The following is a 21,858-nucleotide window of genomic DNA, read 5'->3' on the forward strand; positions in this document are numbered from 1 at the left end:
TAGGGTTTTGGGTAGTGTTGTAGTGTTTGCGTAGTGTAGGGTCATGCTGGGGGTAGTGTTTTAGGGTTTTGGGTAGTGTTGTAGTGTTTGCGTTGTGTAGGGTCATGCTGGGGGTAGTGTTTTAGGGTGTAGGGTAGTGTTGTAGTGTTTGCATAGTGTAGGGTCATGCTGGGGGTAGTGTTTTAGGGTTTAGGGTAGTGTTGTAGTGTTTGCGTAGTGTAGGGTCATGCTGGGGGTAGTGTTTTAGGGTTTAGGGTAGTGTTGTAGTGTTTGCGTAGTGTAGGGTCATGCTGGGGGTAGTGTTTTAGGGTTTAGGGTAGTGTTGTAGTGTTTGCGTAGTGTAGGGTCATGCTGGGCGTAGTGTTTTAGGGTTTAGGATAGTGTTGTAGTGTTTGCGTAGTGTAGGGTCATGCTGGGGGTAGTGTTTTAGGGTTTTGGGTAGTGTTGTAGTGTTTGCGTAGTGTAGGGTCATGCTGGGGTGTAGTATTTTAGGGTTTAGGGTAGTGTTGTAGTGTTTGCGTAGTGTAGGGTCATGCTGGGGGTAGTGTTTTAGGGTTTTGGGTAGTGTTGTAGTGTTTGCGTAGTGTAGGGTCATGCTGGGGGTAGTGTTTTAGGGTTTTGGGTAGTGTTGTAGTGTTTGCGTAGTGTAGGGTCATGCTGGGGTGTAGTGTTTTAGGGTTTTGGGTAGTGTTGTAGTGTTTGCGTAGTGTAGGGTCATGCTGGGGTGTAGTGTTTTAGGGTTTTGGGTAGTGTTGTAGTGTTTGCGTAGTGTAGGGTCATGCTGGGGGTAGTGTTTTAGGGTTTTGGGTAGTGTTGTAGTGTTTGCGTAGTGTAGGGTCATGCTGGGGGTAGTGTTTTAGGGTTTTGGGTAGTGTTGTAGTGTTTGCGTAGTGTAGGGTCATGCTGGGGGGTAGTGTTTTAGGGTTTTGGGTAGTGTTGTAGTGTTTGCGTAGTGTAGGGTCATGCTGGGGGTAGTGTTTTAGGGTTTTGGGTAGTGTTGTAGTGTTTGCGTTGTGTAGGGTCATGCTGGGGGTAGTGTTTTAGGGTGTAGGGTAGTGTTGTAGTGTTTGCATAGTGTAGGGTCATGCTGGGGGTAGTGTTTTAGGGTTTAGGGTAGTGTTGTAGTGTTTGCGTAGTGTAGGGTCATGCTGGGGGTAGTGTTTTAGGGTTTAGGGTAGTGTTGTAGTGTTTGCGTAGTGTAGGGTCATGCTGGGGGTAGTGTTTTAGGGTTTAGGGTAGTGTTGTAGTGTTTGCGTAGTGTAGGGTCATGCTGGGGGTAGTGTTTTAGGGTTTAGGGTAGTGTTGTAGTGTTTGCGTAGTGTAGGGTCATGCTGGGGGTAGTGTGTTAGGGTTTAGGGTTGTGTTGTAGTGTTTGCGTAGTGTAGGGTCATGCTGGGGGTAGTGTTTTAGGGTTTAGGGTTGTTTTGTAGTGTTTGTGTAGTGTAGGGTCATGCTGGGGGTAGTGTTTTAGGGTTTAGGGTAGTGTTGTAGTGTTTGCGTAGTGTAGGGTCATGCTGGGGTGTAGTGTTTTAGGGTTTAGGGTAGTGTTGTAGTGTTTGTGTAGTGTAGGGTCATGCTGGGGGTAGTGTTTTAGGGTTTAGGGTAGTGTTGTACTGTTTGTGCAGTGTAGGGTCATGCTGGGGGTAGTGTTTTAGGGTTTAGGGTAGTTTAGTTGTTTAGTGTATGCTAAAGGCATATTCGTTCTAAAAGTTTTCGTTATTTTAATTTGCGGCCTAATAGTACATGCGGGATTTTTTTTGCGGACTGATGGTATGCGGGATTTCGTCATATATTCGCTAATCATACTTTCTATGGCAAAATGAACCCCCTCATTTTGTTCCTTTTTAAATTAAATGTTTTAAGAGTTACCACTTTATTCCAATCAAGATGGCTTCAGGTGTGCCATACCTTTGTAATAAGTAGGACTGTTAGCACTCTAGTTGTTCTTTAGAACACTCTGGGACATTCTGTCATTGGGCTATAGTTGGGCTACATCTGGCTGATATTTGGGCTACATTTGGTTTTTTTTGTCTCTGGTGGCCATCTTTGGGCTACATTGGGCTACATTGGGCTACATTTGGGCTCCAACATATATATAGCCCAATGTAGCCCAATATATATTTTGCAAAGTTAATTTTCGTAAAAACCACTGGAGCCTATATCTTGAGACATAGCAAAGGCACATCGGGCTACCAGTCCCTACAATTTTGCCAAGTTTGGTGTAAATCCATTCAGCCGTTCAGGCTAAAAGTGAGGACAACCACCCTATGGAAAATTGCATGGGAAAAACACGTTTTGGGACCCCCCTTTTTTCTCGGCCCCCCCTTGACGAAACCCCCCCAAATTTTCAGGGGCTGCTCAGAAACAAAATGTTCCATTTTCCTGAAAATTTCAGCCAATTCTGTCCTCAAACGCCAAAGTTATTCGACATAGAATTTTCAAAAATCCCATAGGAAAAAAATCCTAACTATATATACCTACTGGCTATCGCCAGTAGGTAATATATATATATATATATATATATATATATATATATATATATATATATATATATATATGTGAATCCAAAAACGTCGCAACCGCCTCTGGTAAGCAAGGATGAAGAGTAGACCCAATTTCTTGTGCCAATCGTGAATTCTTTATTTATCGACCAGCCAGTCCGCCATGACGCGTTTCGACCCTCAGTCGGGTCTTGATCACATGTATATATATATATATATATATATATATATATATATATATGCTTTTTGTTAATGTATATACATGTATATAAATAGACACATATATATATACATGTGTGTGTGTGTGTGCACGTGTCAAAGTATCTTTATTCTGCATTTTTCCCATAAAAGTGTAAAAACTTGTCACGGCCCCTCCTAATGCCGTCTTCATACGCCCCGCCCCCGCCCCGTCACCCCACTCCCGGCCTGGCGGTCTCCACCCAGCTGATGACTCGCCCAGCTCTGGGCTGCTTTTGAGATTCATAAATCAATCCCGTGACACAGAGGGCGCGAGGCGAGGGTGTAATGAAACCTCTCTCAAGACCCGCTGATCGGGTTTGAAATGAACCCTTCGTCTAATTAAGGTGAACGATTGCACCAATAAAGAAGGACCGTGTCTGTGATCCTTAAACAAAGAGGCCGCGATAAACCTCTCAAGACAAAGTTAAAGCAACAGACAGATATGAGACGACAGGGGCAGACGGCAGGGGGTTTCATGGGACAGGGAAGTGACAGAGGAGAGGATGAGGCTGGCGTGGGGTGAAGCAAAGAACAGGGGCTGTAACCGAGCAGGGATGTATCATGGAGCGAGGAAAGGGACACAGGGCAGGGAAAGTGACAGAGGAAGGGATATACCAGCTTGGAATGGCACAGGAAATGTAACTGAGCAGGAATGGATCAGGGAGCGAGGGATGAGGCAAGGAGTAGGGGGAGAAGTGAGGGAGTGAGTGTTACAAAGCATTGAATGTAATAAGGATTAGGGAAAGTGATGCAGAGAAGCGGTCTAAGAGACTCAAAATGTATCAGTGAGTCAGGAACGTGAGAAGGACCACAGAATGTAAAACTCAACTGAAACAAGCACTGAAAGACAAGCGCTGCCCCGCAAGCATCTACAGTGTTTACCTTGCGGAAGCGAGCAGCGGCGGGCACGATAATTGCTAACAGATGGCACCGCTGCTCGCTCCCGCAAGGCAAGCGCCGCACATGCACGAGGGCCCATTGGAAACAGTGCACAACATGCACGAGTTTCCACAAAAGCCCGGAGCGATTTGAAGCGGTCCCTCCTAAGCAGCGTTTGCGCGATGCGTAGGCGAGACCTAAAAAGGGGCTAAGATGCAGCCCTGTCTTACCCCTCTATGTGATTCTATTGGTGAGGTTAGCTCTCCTTGCAGACCATAATGGACAGCAATCTTTAAATCCTGGTGCAGGTGTTTGAAAAGGAAAGAAGGTCTCATTCAAACCCCATCTCCTTCATTATTACCGAAGGTTTTTCCCTATTGAATAGGTCAAAGGCACTTGATAGGTCTTAAAAGGCCATATGAAGAGCACCTCGCCAACCCCCACTTTTGCCTTTACGTATTTGCTAATGATAAGATGCAGATTTAGGGTATGCTCTAGGGTATCAATGCCTGGTCTAAAACTAACCTGCACCTGGATCATAATCTTGTTCTCCTCGGCCAAGGTTTCTAAACGAGCCAAGATTACCTGAGCCAGAATTTTACCAGTAGCATCAAGAAGTTTGACCTATAACAGGTCGCTGATAGTTTGTCTCATTTTTTGATAATGGGGACTAGTGTAGTGGATCTCCACGTTTCCGGTATCTTAATCTCCACTTCACTTCTCAAGAAATTAGTTAAAATTAGTCCACACAAATGAATAGCTAATTTGAAGAGGTCCACTGGCACCCCGTTATAATCGGGAGCTATTCCAGGAGCTGAAAGGTTCAATGCCCTAACTACATTGTCCAGTGCTATAGGCATAGATAGAGGCACTGAGGGTAAGTCTAAAAATGGCGACACAAAATGGTTGTCAAAGAGGCCTCGATCTACCTCTCTCAGCTGGAAATTTCCAGAGGAGTGATTTATGTACTGCACTTCGGAGATCAGGGCTTCCACCTTGGGAGTGTCAGGCTCTGAGAAGAAAGGGCGATTGACCTCCCAAAACTTCATGCTGTTACTTAAGGCAACTGCAACTGACAAATCTTCCCAGGCTTTTATCCTTATCTCCCTTTTTGCCTCCACTTTTTCCTTATATTCTGTTCTCGCTTTAAGCACTTCCAAGGGATAAAGTGGAACAGATGTTAATATGAGCTTTAAACATTTATTGTCTGTCGAACATGCAGCATTGAACCAGCAATGTAAAGGGTGCTTTATGGTGATTTATAGGCCATCACACCCTCTCTAATAGTCCCACATACTTGGTTAAACCACCTTAATACTGACAGACGGGTGGAATCCTCTGCCAAACAAGCTTCTATACATTCCATATTCTCCCGTACTATTTTATAAATAAAGTTCACAGGTTCAATGTGTTCCCATCTCACCCTAATGCTTCTATTCTTATTAAACACGTGTTTGCACCCTACTTCGGTAGAGCTGATCCTAGTGATTAGTTTAAGGGTAATAAAAACAGGATTATGGTCATTGGAACAGTTTTCAGCTCTAGGACCAGAGGGACAACATTCACTGAGATAATCATGAAATCTATAGTGCTCCTTATTGCCTCTCCAGTAAACATACGGATATTTTCATAGCGATCACCCCTTGATTCACATACAATTTGTAAATCTAATTTAGGAATAAGTGTGTTCAAAGCATCGCTCAGTAACTTGTGTTTAAAGTGGGCCTTATTCAAACCACCATCCTCTCGTGGCATGCCGCATAACTGGCAATCTGCCCGGGAACAAAGTGTAGAGTTTAAATCCCCGACCCATACCACAGTAACTTTCTTATTCAGATTCAGAAAGAAGGTGTCCAGAAATTCATCAAGATCCTCAATTGCTTTGGACGCCTGAGGGTTGAAAATATTATTATAAAAATTTATCAACAAAATGTCCCATTGGCCCCTAGAGATAGTTGTGATACTAAAAACTGCTGGGATGACCATCTGAGGACATCATTGACCTTATCAATTTTTACAGATACGAAAGTAGCAAGCACACCTCGTGGTATGCCTGCAGCAGAAGGTAGAGCTGGTTTAAAAAGAGTGTGAAAACCATTAATGTAAAAGGAGTTTCCTCATCCAAGGCTCTTGCACGCAAATAAGATTAAAAAAGACACTAGATTTAACCAATCAAGGTTATCTAGCTTGCGACGAGTGCCTGCAATATTTTAAGTCCTTTTTGTTGATCTTTAGTAACTATGGGTGAGCAGGGAACAGGATTTTGAGATCCTATGCCTTGGGAACCCTTATTCAGGACCGGGAGCTCTAGTGCAAGAAGAGCACTCAAATGACTTGGATGAGGCCCTTGAATACTGTCCTGTAGATACGCTCTGGCCGAAGTACCCAACCTAGGGGAGGTAATCACAAAAGACAGGTAGCCGCTTTCAAGCGCCGGCTCGTCTCTATGATCAGGACCACTAGCAGAGTCAGAACTCTTCTCGAAGAAAGTCAATCATTTTGATCCAAGGAGGCCAGAGACCTGAACCTATTTCCCACCAGCACCTGCAGATCTGAGTTAAACCTAATTCCATCATTAAAGCAGCATTGGGTGAGTTTTCCCTCCTATGAGGCAAGCTTAGATACCAATAGAAGAAACCCAAATGCAGGATTTTTTTGGGGCTTGATTTTGACATTCCTGCTCTGGCAATTGCCAGGAATTCCCTGGCTGTCCTGGTATTTCTAAAGTTTATAATAACCAAGTCTCCTGGGGATTGTCGTTCAAGCAGGCCAATATTCCCCCCAGACGCCACACAAAGGCAGAAGGCAGGCAAAAGCTGAGGGAAAACTGCTACCATAACCTCTGGGGCTCTGATGCTCTCTCCCGGCTCTTAGCCCAGGTTCCTAGGCAATTCCTCTGTGACTCTCCAAGCACGTTCTCCCAGTGTGCGTGATTGTTGATCGTCCATCTTTCCTGGCCTGTGGGTGGGCACGAGCACAGCAGGGGAGGGGACGAGGACTGGCAAAATGACCACTCAACTTACGTTTGGGCATAATACACGAGGTGTACTACTTAGAAAAAAAATATTTTGTGTGTATATATATATATATATATATATATATATATATATATATATATATATATATATATATATATATATATATATATATATATATATATATATATATATATATATATATATAAATTGATCTCAGGCTCTGGTAATTATGGGGCATTCCAGTCTACCCTGTCCCTCCTCACCATGCCACTCCAGACAGAGACTAACCACACAGAAATCAAGACTTGGTCTTGCTCTAATAGAAACAGTCCTGCTGAACTGCCAGCCTGAGAGTGGAATGTGTCCTAGAGTAACTTTTTAATAACCCAACTAATGCCTAAATGCTGACCATACTACGCCTGGCATCCTGAAGCCTTTCAGTCCAGAGCCACCAGTCTCCATCCCTTCACTGCCACAAGGACCTGAAGACCCATCTCTTCAAAGAGCATTTCTTCACTGCTGGATAAGGCTCCTCACAGCACCATTCCACCAGTATTTTTAAATCCCTGCCGTAGCTGCTATATCCCTGCCATTTCCTCTCTGCTTTGAAAAGTGTTGCTGGTTCCCATAATCAGTGACTCGCTTCAATATGACACCAGGCCAGTGTTTACACTGATAAAGTATGGAAATGAACTCTATGGTGTCCATCCAATTGGTGCTGCGTGAGCAAAAATGTTATTTATGGTTTTACAACCAGTTCTTAGAACAGATAGATAAAAAGAAGGAACAGCGACGATAATCGTCGTTCTTTGGGGATTTTAAAATAAATAAATGATTTCTCAAGAGTAGTAGAATTAGGTTGTAAGTCTCCCATGCAAGGCAATTTTTTCTGTGACTTAAACATGCAAAAAATGGTCAATTCCCCGTCTGCTCAATGGGGAAAGTACATATTTTTTAGATATGTTTTAATCTAATTAATTGTGACTGTATTCAAGTATAAGGCATCGTTTCCCCCTACTTGTTGAAACAGTAATTCCCAAAATGCTTTAAGAAAATAAGGATTGGCTAAATGTGTATTAACTAATTTCCTGTAGCTGCTATTTTCCCACATATACTTATTTGCCGTGATTAAGGGAGAGCAGTTCAGCAGTCCCGCACTTGATAGTCTGAGCTCGGTCATTCCAAGGTCATTCCCTATTGGTGCTGCTCATAGGGCTAATTCCTTGGGCGTGCATGGTATAGGATCTCGATGCAGCTGTTCATATGTTTTGGGCCCCACTAATAATTTGGTGATCTTGGCTTTCCTGGTAAAGTCATCATCCCCAGACGATGATGCGCTGCATGCATGAAAGGTGCTCCCTACTGACCATGTTACCTGCATACCAGACGTTTCTACACACAACTGAGCTTTTTGACAGATTCATAATAGGAAAGCGAAGGGTTTAGCTGTTAATTCTTGGGCATATATACTTTACGGATGGTCCGAATGTATGTAAACATGTGTGCCTGTTGGAGAAGTAGTACCCTTAGAAACAAAGGGGAGACCTTTATTTTAGTTTGACATAGCACTGGTTTATGTTCATTGAGTTATTTCTTTCAACTGATTTTGTGATGATAATTATTTTTCTCTCCTAGAATAGGAGATACACTTCTCAGTAGCAAGCACACATTTGTGGACAGAGACCCATACTGTAACCCCAACAATGTAAGCTACGCGTGGTAAGAATATATTCCGTTTTTAAGTTCTCATGTGGGACCACAACCATCCATATTCTGCATCTGATGTATATAATTCTGTAGGGAGATTTCAGCTATTTCCAACCAGGCCGGCAAACAGCTGACCACAGGTATGGGTGCGCCTGTGGTTGGCAGTGACTGGCTGGCTCATCCAGGAGAAGTGTCGCCCTCAGTCGTCAGAATCTACACGCCTGGTCAGGGTCTGAGAGGTCCCCAGGTATGTTTATTCATGATTCTGCTGGTCTCGAACCAGTGGCACTCCAGGTGTGCGGTGCCTTACAAGACAGAATGAGATGGGTACAGCTAGAGGGAAGCAACCAAGAGCTGAACCCGTAGCAGACCTTACGTTTGCAGGTCTTGCGACCATATTTGGGGCACTCAGGAGAGGCCAAAGCACTGTGCTCACTTCAGATAGGGGAAATATTTAATAGTCAAAAAGGCAGGGAGCGTTGAAAAGAAAAGAGAAGGTGCCCACCAATGACTCCATGTGCTACTAAAATCCTACTCTTGGAAGGTATTTTCTTCCAAGTGGCGCAAGTGCCAGTGGAACCATGGGGAAATGGCCACAGAGTTAACAGAAGTAAAAGGGAGCTACACTACAACGTCCTATGCATCCTCCTCTGTTGCACCCAATGTGGTAGTGAAATTTGAAGGAATAGAGGTAGTCGGACATGTAGAGTAAACAGAGTACGCCACAGTGGAGTTTATATCACACTGTAGTTTAGGAGGTGGGTAGGGTTTTTTTTTTTGGCAAGATATCTATTCGTTTTTTTCTTAGAACTATCTGAAGCCGGTTTCTGGGGATGGCCTTGGCACCGGATTTGATATACAGTCAGGTCGTTAAGGGTGACAATCAGGAAGTTGAATCTGTACAAGTTGTAAAAAAAATTACATACCAGAAAATCTTCTTCACAAAACACCTTTCCGCTTACAAAGTAGAAAGCCTTTCCTCTGAGTTTTCGACCTGAAAAGAAAGTATGGAAAAATATTTTTTTAACTTGCTATATGTAAGGTCAAATAGAAGGCATACGATAATTACTGAATTGTACCTCAATAAATGTAATTTTAATAGCCAATCTGGAAATATAAATACACAAGTGACCGCCGTAAAGGAACACATTTAAGGCTTATTTCCTTTAGGAAGTGGATAGAAATCAGGCAGGTCACGAGAAGGAATTCACAAAAACGACGGGGTGAACATAACAGCGAGTAGAAAGTCTATGTTTTACCTAAATTCACTCATACTAATCTAGTCAGAGATCAAAAGTCGTAAGTTACTTTGACTTTTGTAAAATTCTACTTTTGTGAGACTCTAAAATAAAATCCACAGCTACATAAGGACTTTAACTTTTATAAAATTCTACTTTTTTTGGGACTCACAAAAATTCCACAGCTACATAAGGAAATCAACGAATATCATATTTCCACATGTATACCTAACTCTAAATTTGCAAAATTCAACCCAACCCACTTGCCCCCACAAAACTCATCTGTTTACAGTGGGTTTACAAAACGCAAATGAGCTTTAACTTTTTTATTTCTTTTTTTCTCTATGTGAAAACATGTTCCATGAGGAGAATCCTCTTCCCACACATCCACATCCACATCCAGTGTACGGTTTATTTGGTATTTCTGACCCTTCTTTGAGATGCTTTCTCCAGTCGATATGGCAATAAGAGAAAATGAATTACTGGACATTAAAGACCACTGGAAAAATGTGTGAAGGCCCACAAAGTTGTGAGCACCACCTTCACAATTGACAGCCCCACACTGTAACTCCCCTATGGAAAATCTGCCACATTGGGGGATTCTGCACAACACACAAATAAGATTTCCACACTCAGAAATTGGATTTCTGAGCATAAAAATCCACAAATCCGGATTCTATTAATCACGATTTCAATTTACACACTCATTGTAACTTTTTATCCTCCTAATCGTGCCTGTCAAGTTATTAGGTTTGTTTAGGTGTGACTTTTCCATGTTTGCAGTGCATTTATGTGTGCCGTTTCCAAGTCTTATGTGTGACACCTTTCAGGAAAGCACATTCTCGTGGCTTATGTATAACACTGATCAACACTGCGTAACAGTATCAGTCTCTATCCAATGAATTATCCTGGTCCAGTGAGACACGCAAGCACTAGAACAGGAAAAAGTACAACACATAGCCTTTTGGCAAGGTTAACGATATATAAACATTACATACAAAAATGTATACATACATATAAAACAATCATATGATTTGTGATGGTATGGACTCAGTCTATCTAAGCTAAATTCACCTTTGTTTTCGGTTCGGCACAGTGAGGCAATGGCATGGACAGCAAGTATCACCATCATTGACTGCTAGCCCCACTTTGGTTTTGCATCTTACACAAATAGTTGATTGTCTGAGCTGTATTTGTAATGCACAACAAATACAGTTAAACTCACAGAGACGTTTTAAGGCCTGGGCAAAGAGGGCAAATACCCAGTGTTCGCACCTTTTGAGGCCCCCCTAGGAAAGTGAAGTTTCTCACAAGTTCACTTATGTGTATATCTGTAGCGTAACCTTTTGTAGTTAAGACCGGGTTCTGCTTGCACACATTGCTATGTTAGGATAAGAGTATTAGAAGTTAAACACCATTTTGCCACTTGGCCGCTTTTGCACACAACACTACATGTATCTGTTGTAAGTTAAACCACTTGCTTTTCTACACATGAGAACGGTCTGTTTTTCACATCCCTAGACTTACACCGCGACCTCAGTCTGTTCACTTTGTGCAGAAGTCTTCAAGTTCAAATAACAATGTATGCTGTTGATCCAGGTTGAACGGCCCACGTTCTAGACACAACACGCACACAGCTGCAAATAGCTGAAACTCGAGTGCCTTTAATATAGCAATGCATGCATGTTTTCAGACACTTGGCGAAAACCTTTCCATGTACAGAGAGTGCTGCTGATCCTGTGATGTGATTCACCTCAGCTGATCTTGGAGGTATGGGGTTCCCCGTTTAAACCTAGAAACCTTCTATTATTATAAAACTAGATCCTAGAAAGGGAAGGGTGGTACACAAGGCGCTATAAGATCTGTTTCCACTATCAATATAACATGATTTCTCCCTTTGTGTTTTATGGAATTGTAACAATGCTGATTGTTTTATTTCTAATCATATGCCTGCTTATGTTAGCCAAAATACTGCATCTTGGAGCACGTAGTTAAAATAAACATTATAAACTTTTCCGTGTCTCTGATTACACACTTTGTGGACATTTATGAGAATAAAAACAAAAGAGTGTTCTTGATTCCCACTATTCCTGAGAGTATCCTAAGTCCCTTGTTCTGGGTGGTCTAATCATTGGTAGCTTCGCTGTAGTATGGAGAACGAATGAGACACTGATGCTAGTTGGATAGGGGTTCTGGGTACTGAGGTGAGTTTTTTGGTACACTACAGTTCACTGAGGTCCTGGTTTTCTGTGTATAGTTCTGTGCATGAGCAGAATCCGTGCAACACTTTAATGTATAATTTAACATTGTTCGTCAACAAAGAGTTTGGATTAGTAAAAAATAGGTTTTAAAAATTCAAAATTGATCCAAACAGGGACCCACAAAATATTGCTTGCCTGTGGCCCCCCACAATACTTAAGATGACACTGAGTTAAGCATTATTCAATTCCAACGAGTGTCTACAGTGTGACCATCCACATCATGCAGCTACTTAATTAGTATCCAGTCCCATATCTACACCAGTTCTTCTACACTCGTAAACACTTTTCCATCAGCCTCTACCCACCTGCTAACTTTGGGAATCCAGCCCAAAACTATCACCATCTTCAATGCACTGCATTTTTTCACTCGGCCAACAATATGAACAATTTGATAAGTTTGCAAACAGCCAGGGCCGGCATTAGAGAGCTGTGTATACAAATAACATATGGATTTTAAAGTACCAGCTGTAGATCTCCTTGTGTGTCCAGCAGTTTTCAGAAAACAATAATTAATGTTCCTGCTAAAGAGAGATTGAAGTTTTGTCTAGAGACTCAACATAAAGTAACAAACAAGGATAATATGCCTGCTGCAAAGAAAGTGTACCATGTCACAGAGATCCTGTTGTAACTTCCAATGTTCTAATACATCACAGTGACCTATGAAATGCCACCAAAGAGCTGCATGAAAACTACATGATATATGTTAGAACATTGTTTTTTCCTCCAGTCTTCCATTATACTAATGTTGATAAAACGGATTTGTTTGGGTCGAAAAACATTCTTATTAGCAAAGCCAAACACTGTGGTGCATTTTAAATCCCGAGTTTGTGCTTCTCCAGACCAAACACTCCTAAAATATACTGCCTACTAGTACAGAAGACACGTGATTCCCACACCTTGTATTCCTCATTGTCTTGTGTAATATTTCCTATGTAGACTGATTTACATATATATGATTCATTGTCTCTGTATAAAGTGTCTCTGATGTAAAGGGCTCTGACACCCTACACTGGCATGAGTAGCACTATAAAACAAAAGAAATACATGTGAGAGAGGGACTGTGGAGATGTGGACACTGTTGGAGAGTGGTAGTGAGGGAATCTGTGGAGCCTGATGTCATGGGGAGAGGAGTGCACAAAAGGATTGTCACACCTGGCGCCATTGGTGCCTAAACCGGCCCTGATTACAGCCATTGGTTTATAAGTGCGTGTTCTACCCGTGAAGTAGTTCCATCTTAATATAGGTTTTATACGTACCCGAGGTGCCCAATAATGAAGGCGATAACCTGGGTACCTCTAGGTATTTTTAGTTGTCTGGATTCCTAGCTGTCCAGTAGTACTTTATCTAAGAATTTCCGTCCCCCTTTTGCGAGGTTGAGTTTGCCCTTTGTGATACTATCCTACCAGGGGGAGAGCAGTTGCCTATGATGAAGCATGCCACGTGATGTGGGTGAGGCCTCCTCTTCCAAAAAGATTGGTCTTTTGCTAGGGACTTCAAATCCAAAGTAGGGCATTGATGAATTAAAACCATTGTGGGTAAAACCCCTTCTGCAGCTATCTGAACCTTTGTGTGTTTTTTAAAATCTAGATTCCGCAGCACTCCCTCCTCCTACCTCTATGCAGCACATCCTACCTTCACGTCTTTCTCCTAGTCTTCTTATGCAGTGCTCCCTGTCTTCAGGATCCAGAATAAACTCCATTTGGATTATTTTAGCTCTCTACCCCTCCAGAATAATCTCCAGTCAGGTTCATTTAGCTCTCCTTCTGGATGCCTGCTACCCTCCTTGCCTCCAGGATCCTTCAGTACTCCTCTTTAGAGTCATTCAGCATTCCATTAATTCAATATCCTACATTGTTTCTTCCTCTATGAGCTGAATTCAAGAAGAGAAAGAGCAGTCTCTGTCACTGCCTCAGGAGGCAAGTTTGCACTATCCTAGTGAGGGAAAATTTGAGGCGTATATTGGTATTGACACATTTCATATCAATGACAGGCCTTCCATTGCAGAGATCATTCATGAAGGAAGGATCAATGGATGGATGGATGGACAGTCACATTAAGCTTCTGCCAAGCAGTAGATGGAGAGCAGTGCTGTCAAACAGCGCAAGCAAGATACAAAGGGGATTTAAATGACTGAGTAATTCAATAAAGCCGTTCATGGACTTTGCTGCACTTTATGACGTAAAACAGTTGGAACACCGCAACCTCAGCCACGTGTGTTCCGACACTGCAAGCGTAACAACGCTTGCCTTAACCACACTTGCCGTATACACGCATATGCCTTAACCGCCCATATGCCTTACCGCGCATATACGCGGTTAAGGCATATGCACGGTCTAGTTGCTGGCTGCAGCTCGCAGAAGAGCAAGAAGCAGAAAGATTGGGACAAGGCGGTGAGGTAAGTAGCTTTTAGGGGCTGGGCGGTAGCTTGTAGGGGTTGGGGGTAGTTTTCAGGACTTAGAGGGGTCAGAAGTTTTAGGGCTCAGGCAGGGGACATGGGCGGGGGCAGTTTGTTTGGGTTGGGATAGTTTTGAAGGCTGGGGGGTCGGGTAATTTTCAGAGCTGGGGGGGTCAGAAGTTTCAGGGCTCGGGCGGGGGACGGGGTGGGGGTAGTTTGTTTGGGTTGGGGTCATTTTGGGGGCTAGGGGGTCAGGTAGTTTTCCGAGCTGGGGGTGTCAAGATTTTTAGGGCTCAGGGCAGGGGACAGGAAAGGAGCAGTTTACAAGCTATGGGGGAATTTGGGCTGGGGCAGAGGGTAGATTTTAGAGGGTGGGGCTGGTTTTAGGGCTCAGGGAGAGGAGCTGTGGTCGGAGTAGTTTTTAGAGGGCTGGGTTTTAGGGATCAGGACTGGGGACAGGAAAGGGGCAGTTTTCAGGTCCAGGATGCAGTTGGGCTGGGGCAGGGGGAAGTGGAGGTAGGTTTTAGGGGGTGGGGGCTGGTTTTAGTGCTCAGGGAGGGGGGATGTGGTCGGAGTCGTTTTTAGGGGCTGGGGGGTCGAGTATTAAGGTTATCAAGGGGTTTGGGGATGTTTATAAGGCTGGGGCAGGTAGAATAGACCGCAGGTGGACCGATTTTTAGGGCTAAGGGCAGAGGGACAGGAGTGTCATCTTTATCACACGTCACTTTTCCAATCATGTCTTTACCATAGTAAAGGCAATGCATGTGAGGTAAAGACGCAGTCCTGGTTAAGACGGTGAGGTTCAGGCATGAGTTGTTGAGGCATGCGTTGTTCCATCACACAACCCTTTAAGACTGCCTTGTTTCTGTTATCCGGATTTAACCGTCGTAAGAGTAGAAGTCAGTCTATGCCCCACAATGGCAACGTTTTTCAGCCCTAATAGAGAAATAACATGGAGATGAACTGGATAGCTAAGATGTGCAATATGTAAATCAAAACAGATAAAACTAAGAAAAAACGTCTGGGTGAGGTAGATGTCCCAAGGTGGCCCTTGAGACCTGAGAAGGACTGTGTTACACTGAACATCGTTTGTTTTGCATTTCAGTTTTCTTTCTTGTGTATTAAAAAGGGATTGGCAGGGCTGCATTATATAAGGAAATGGCTTGGATGAGGTGTGGTGGTTCATAGTTCCCTAACAACTAGAGTACAGAAGGCACTATCCACTGAAGAAACTTGCTGAGTCAGGCCTCAAAAATACCCAGTACATAGTAAAAAAAAAGAACACAACCCGCAAAAATCTGCACTGCTACCCATCCTCTCTGCCTCCATATCCCCACCTTGGACTGGGTGACCCCACTGATCGGCCTTAAAATGTTAAATCTGCAGGCATTTTATGTGAAAACTCATTAGTGCATAATCCCAATCACTCCTGTAAGGATGCCTGAAATTATTACAGACAAAATGTGCCTCATTATGCACCACTTTGCACAGATTTTCCTGAAAGGGCACCGCCTAGTTTCTTCCAAAAACCTGTGTTCCAAAACATCTTGATTGGCGATTTGTGAAAGGGGGACTTTATTTTTATTTTATTTTTGGGGGGGAAGGGGTCGTTTTTTGTCCTATTCCAACTCTGTGTTTACCCTGGACATGTGAATTGAATTAGAAGACGTGCACACCTTACTCTAAGTGCTGGCAGGTATTAGTGACACACACATGAACCAGTTTCTTTGTTTAATAGACGGGCACACTCATCAGTATGTGTTGGACAGGCCGCATGTTCGAGCTGTCCCCCCTCCCCGCAATGGGACCAGGACCCTGGCTCTCCCTGCATCCCCAGCCAGAGTCCACAAACGACCACCCGAAGTACCCTGCAATCCCTCCACTACAAGACACCAGCTCCGGACCCAGCTGGCCCGGGTCACCATCTACCCCACGACATCGACCCGGCCGCCATCTTGGGGCACTGCAGCACGAGGCCGCGTGGCCTCAACTCGACCCTCACCCTGGGCCCGACCGGCCCCGACATCGAGGCACCAACCTCCCCCCAGGAGGCAGAGTGACCACTTGGCGAGTCAATGGGAGAAGGAATCGTCAACGGCTCTCCTCCGCCAGGTGTCGATCACCCCCGGCCGCCTGGGCGCTGGCTCCACCCCCCTGCTGGGTGTCTGGACTCCCTCATCCCGGACCTCCCGGCCCCCAGGCGCGAGGGTCCGGACATCAAAGGGGACCAGACCTATAACTGGGGCAGGGCCAGACCAGGAAGCCAGTTGTATCCTGGAGTCGAGAGACCCGAGAAGAACTCATCCGTGACTTGGCCTGCTGGCGCTGCCGCGGCCCTCTGCCTCGTGAAACCATCGTCTTGGCCTGCTGGCGCTGCCGCGGCCCTCTGCCTCGTGAAACCATCGTCTTGGCCTGCTGGCGCTGCCGCGGCCCTCTGCCTCGTGAAACCATCGTCTTGGCCTGCTGGCGCTGCCGCGGCCCTCTGCCTCGTGAAACCATCGTCTTGGCCTGCTGGCGCTGCCGCGGCCCTCTGCCTCGTGAAACCATCGTCTTGGCCTGCTGGCGCTGCCGCGGCCCTCTGCCTCGTGAAACCATCGACTTGGCCTGCTGGCGCTGCCGCGGTCCTCTGCTTATGAGACTATCACCTTGGCCTGCTGGCGCTGCCGCGGCCCGATCCACAGACTCTCCAGCTCGAGGATTGTGAGCTCGCCTTTTACCACTACCTGTACCGATCCGGTACCAAGACTGTCCCGCTACCCCCTTTCCCTACAGAGACTAGAAGTGAGAGGACCCCCGGGTCCAAGTTATCCTGTATCGTTGATATCCTTGCCTTAAGAACCTTATATAAAGCCTTGAACTCGACTTGGTGTGGTGCCTGTTTGTGGGGAGGGAGGGTACTTGTCTGTACGATCGCCGGAGACGGTCCCCCTCGGGGATCTCTCCCTCGGTATCCGGCCGACCCTCAGGGTCCCCGTCTAACATTGGTGGCCAGCGACGGGATCCGAACCTACGCATAATCGTACAGAAAGTCACTCGCCCCACCACACACAACAACCATGTCAATAGAGAGCGGAACAACGGAAAAATTTCAGATGGAAAAACTGGAAGACTACAACCACCGGGAACTGAAGCAATATTGCATAGAACTTGGACTTCCAACCACAGGTCTTAGCACAAAGGAAGACTTCAAGCGAGCCCTAGAAGCTTGGGCAGAAACGGGTACGGCCGTACCCCGAACACAAACAACCGAAACGAGCCCCGCACCAGCTAAAGAAAGAGCGGATCTCTCCCTGGAAGAGATCCGAGAAAGAGAAAAAACCAGACTCCACGAACTAGAACTTGCCCGACTTCGCTTGGATGGGGAACTCAAGCTGGCAGAACAAAAAATAACCCTGGAACACTTACGGCTCAGGGAAGAGCGGGAAGACAAGCAAAGACAGAGGGAGCTAGAGGAAAAGAGACTAGAGTACGAACATGAGCGCAATCTCAAAGCACTGGAGATTCAGAAACAGAATACAGACCTCGGGCTCCCCGAACGACCGACCCCGTCTGCCTCGACCGAGCCCAAGGTTCACATCCCCAAAGATGTCATCCGGGAATACCACAAGAACGATGATATCCAGCAGTGGTTTAAAGCCTATGAGGTGGCAATGACCTCCCACCGGATTCCCCGAAGCGATTGGGGAGCCGGATTATGGGGGAGGTTTGTCAACGAAGGGCGGGACGCCCTGCTGCAACTCCCGGACCAGCTAATGACCTCCTACGACCACATGAAGGCCGCCCTCCTCACTCGATACGGGCTCACACCTGAGATGTACCGCCAACGGTTCCGCGACTGCAAACGGATTCCGGGTACAACTTGGGTGGAGTACGTGAACTTTTTTAGCCGAGCCTTCGAGGGGTGGATCAAGGGCAACAAAGTAACCACCTACGAACAACTCTTTGACCTTATCGTATGGGAACACCTGTCGAACAACTGCTTCGTGGAGCTCCGGCAACACCTCCTGGACAGCAAGCTAACCGACCCTCGACAACTCGCCGCCGAAGCCGACCGGTGGGAAAGCACCCGAGTTGGCCGGAGCGCACCCAGCGAAGTATCCAGATCGTATCGCCCCCGAGGGGGAGGAGGAAGTCAGGGTCGGGGGAGAGACCCCGGCCCCTCGTCACCCCCCAGAAACCCCTCGACCCCGGTTGGCCGGGGAAGCCCTGCCGTCCGGGCCGGTTTCCGGGCCAACATTACGTGCCACAGGTGCCAGCGACCCGGCCACTACGCCAGTGATCCCAACTGCCCAAAGAATCCGAACACGACTCCCCGCCAAGTTGCAGCGGCGGCCCTAGGGGAAGAAATAATCCCGGAAGACCAAGAGGAGTACGAGACCGATCCCTCGGAATGGGCACCCGCCGCCATGGCACTGGTCTGCTTAGGGGAGAGAGACATGATTCCGCGGGCCCCCCTTCCCGCCAACACACAGAAGTACGGTCAATGGGTTAACATCAATGGTCGCCGGGCGGAAGCCCTCCGCGACACCGGGGCCAGTGTAACGGCGGTCCGACGCCACCTCGTCACTCCAGACCAAATCTTGCCGAACATTCTTTGCCCTGTTCGATCAGCCGACAACTCCGAAAGCCTATGCCACATGGCCTGCGTCCCCTTCGAGTGGGGAGGAGTAACAGGGATGTTAAAAGTAACTGTCCGCGATGATGCCCCCGTGGACTGCCTCCTAGGAAACGACCTTGAAAGCTCTCCCTGGGCAGCTGTCGAACGGAGGGAGCACCTGGGGATGCTTGGCCTCCCCGAATGGGTCTGCGTCACGACCCGGTCCATGACCGCCCGCGCGGTCCCCAGCCCAGAAGAGCCCGAGTGGCCAGAACCTCCTCCCGCGCTCATCCCAGAGGAGGCCGCCCCAGAAGCCATTCCCTTGACCCAAACCGAAGAAGGACCCGACCAGCTTCGGGACGTCCCTGACCTGGCACAATGGCGGCAGGAGGGAGGCCCCACGCAGGAACAATTCCGGGCCGAACAGAAAACATGTCCCTCTCTTGAAGGACTCCGGCAGCAAGCCCTGGCCCAGAGCACCGGGGATACCTCGGGGGCCCACTGGATCTACTGGGACCAAGACCTGCTCTACAGCGAGCAGAAAATTGCAGAACTAGGGGCCAGTCGGGTGCTGGTGGTGCCCCTTCGCTTCCGAGACTTCCTCCTGAACTTAGCCCACGATGTCCCCCTTGCCGGACACCTGGGGCAGGATAAAACCTACGACCGCCTGGTGACCCATTTTTTCTGGCCCCACATGCGGAAGGATGTCACCAACCACTGCAAGGCCTGCCCCACCTGCCAGGCCAGCGGAAAAAGTGGCCGAAAAATCAAAGCACCATTACAACCCTTTCCTGTCGTCACCACCCCGTTTGAACGAGTGGGAATAGACATTGTGGGGCCCCTCGACCCTCGAACAGCCCAAGGACACCGGTTCATCCTGGTCCTTGTAGACCACGCCACCCGCTATCCCGAGGCCATCCCTCTTCGGACTGTGACGGCCCCCGTGGTGGGCCGGGCCCTGATGGGGATCTTCTCCCGGGTGGGGTTCCCCCGGGAGGTCGTCAGTGACAGGGGCACGAACTTTATCTCCAGATATATGAAGTCCCTCTGGCAGCAATGCGGGGTCACCTACAAATTCACGACCCCCTATCACCCGCAAGGAAACGGACTGGTCGAGAGATTCAACCGCACCCTCAAGGGGATGATTATGGGTCTAGAAGAACCCCTTCGACGCCAGTGGGACGTACTGCTTCCATGCCTCCTGTTTGCCTATCGGGAGGTCCCGCAGAAGTCCCTCGGCTTCAGCCCCTTTGAACTACTGTACGGGCACCCCGTCCGGGGCCCCCTCAGCCTAGTCAAGGAAGGTTGGGAGCAGCCTCCCCAGAAAACTCCCCCGGACATCTACCGGTATCTCCTGGCTCTCCGCAACCAGACCCGGCGGTTCCGAGACACCGCCAAAGCCAACCTCGAGGCCAGTCAGGAGGACATGAAGAGGTGGTACGATCAGCACACGTCCTCCATTGAGTTCGAACCTGGACAACAGGTCTGGGTGATGTCCCCGGTTGAGCCCTGTGCCCTCCAAGACAGATGGTCCGGGCCCTTCAAGGTAATCGAACGCAAGGGGCCCGTCACCTATTTAATCGACATGGAGACTGCCCGGAACCCCCTACGGGTCCTCCATGCCAACAGGCTCAAACCCCATTTTGTGCGATCCGAACTCAGCCTCCTGATGGCTACCGATACTGGGACAGAAGAAGACTCCGAACCCCTTCCGGACTTACTGAGGGCCCTCGAGCAGGATGGCTCAGTGGAAGGGGTCCAGCTCTCCGAGGCCCTGTCCCCGGAGCAACGCCAAGACTGCCAAACGCTCCTGAGGCAGTTCGCCTCCCTGTTCTCCCTCACCCCCAGAGTCACCCCCTGGTGCCTCCACGATGTGGACACCGGGGACAGCCCTCCTATTCGACACCGAGCATACCGCGTATCAGACCGGGTACGAGCCTGCATCCAGACCGAGGTGTCCAAGATGCTGACCCTAGGAGTGATCGAACCCTCAGACAGTCCCTGGGCGAGCCCGGTCGTCCTGGTTCCCAAGGCAGCTGCCCCGGGCGTTGCCCCTGAGCTCCGGTTCTGCGTGGACTATCGAGGGCTGAATGCAGTTACCCGGACCAACGCTCATCCCATCCCCCGGGCAGACGAGCTAATTGACCGGATGGGGGCCGCCCGCTACCTGAGCATCTTCGACCTAACAGCGGGTTACTGGCAGATCGGCCTCACCCCTAGGGCCCAAGAACGATCCGCCTTCTCTACCCCAGACGGGCACTACCACTTTAAAGTCATGCCCTTCGGCATGAAAAACGCCCCGGCAACGTTCCAACGGCTGGTAAACCAGGTACTGGCGGGCCTGGAAGACTTCAGCGCCGCCTACCTGGACGACATTGCTGTGTACAGCCACCAGTGGACCGACCACCTCCGCCACCTGCGGGAGGTTCTACACGCCCTCCAGCAAGCCGGGCTCACCATCAAGGCCAGCAAGTGCCAAGTTGGCCAAGGGTCCGTGACCTACCTGGGACACCAAGTGGGAAGCGGGCTGGTGGCCCCGCTCCACCTCAAGATCGCTGCCATCCAGGCCTGGCAACCCCCTACGATCCAAACGGAGGTCCGAGCCTTCCTGGGGCACACCGGATACTACCGGCGGTTCGTGAAGGACTATGGCAGCATCGTGGGGCCCCTCACGGAGCTCACCTCCAAAAAGAGCCCCAAAACCGTCAACTGGACCCCGGCCTGCCAATCGGCCTTCGAAAAGCTAAAGACCGCCATGTGCAAGGCCCCCGTGCTCCAGGCTCCCGACTACAGCCGGGAATTCATTGTGCAGACGGACGCCTCCGATCATGGTGTGGGGGCCGTCCTCTCCCAACTCAACGCCGAAGGGGTCGACCATCCGGTGGTCTTCATCAGCAGACGCCTCTTGCCCCGAGAACAGCGCTGGAGCACCATTGAGAGAGAGGCCTTCGCCGTAGTCTGGGCACTCAAGAAGCTCCGGCCATACCTCTTCGGCACCCACTTCCGGGTGCAAACAGACCACCGACCCCTGCAATGGCTGATGCAAATGCGGGGGGAAAACC

The 21,858-nt window shown here is 47.9% G+C and overlaps 1 protein-coding gene across 2 annotated transcripts in view; it reads right to left on the minus strand.

Moving 5' to 3' along the window:
* The window catches only part of LIMD1 (LIM domain containing 1), a 411,104-nt gene that overhangs the window by 58,618 nt on the left and 330,628 nt on the right, over positions 1-21,858 (minus strand). For both annotated transcript variants that reach the window (XM_078688169.1, XM_078688170.1), the window contains one exon: positions 9,232-9,299. In XM_078688169.1, coding sequence (XP_078544295.1) covers positions 9,232-9,299 — 68 coding nt within the window. The remainder of the gene's footprint in view (positions 1-9,231; positions 9,300-21,858) is intronic.

This window comes from Lissotriton helveticus, chromosome 4_1, assembly GCF_964261635.1.
Source record: "Lissotriton helveticus chromosome 4_1, aLisHel1.1, whole genome shotgun sequence".
Lineage (NCBI taxonomy): Eukaryota > Metazoa > Chordata > Amphibia > Caudata > Salamandridae > Lissotriton > Lissotriton helveticus.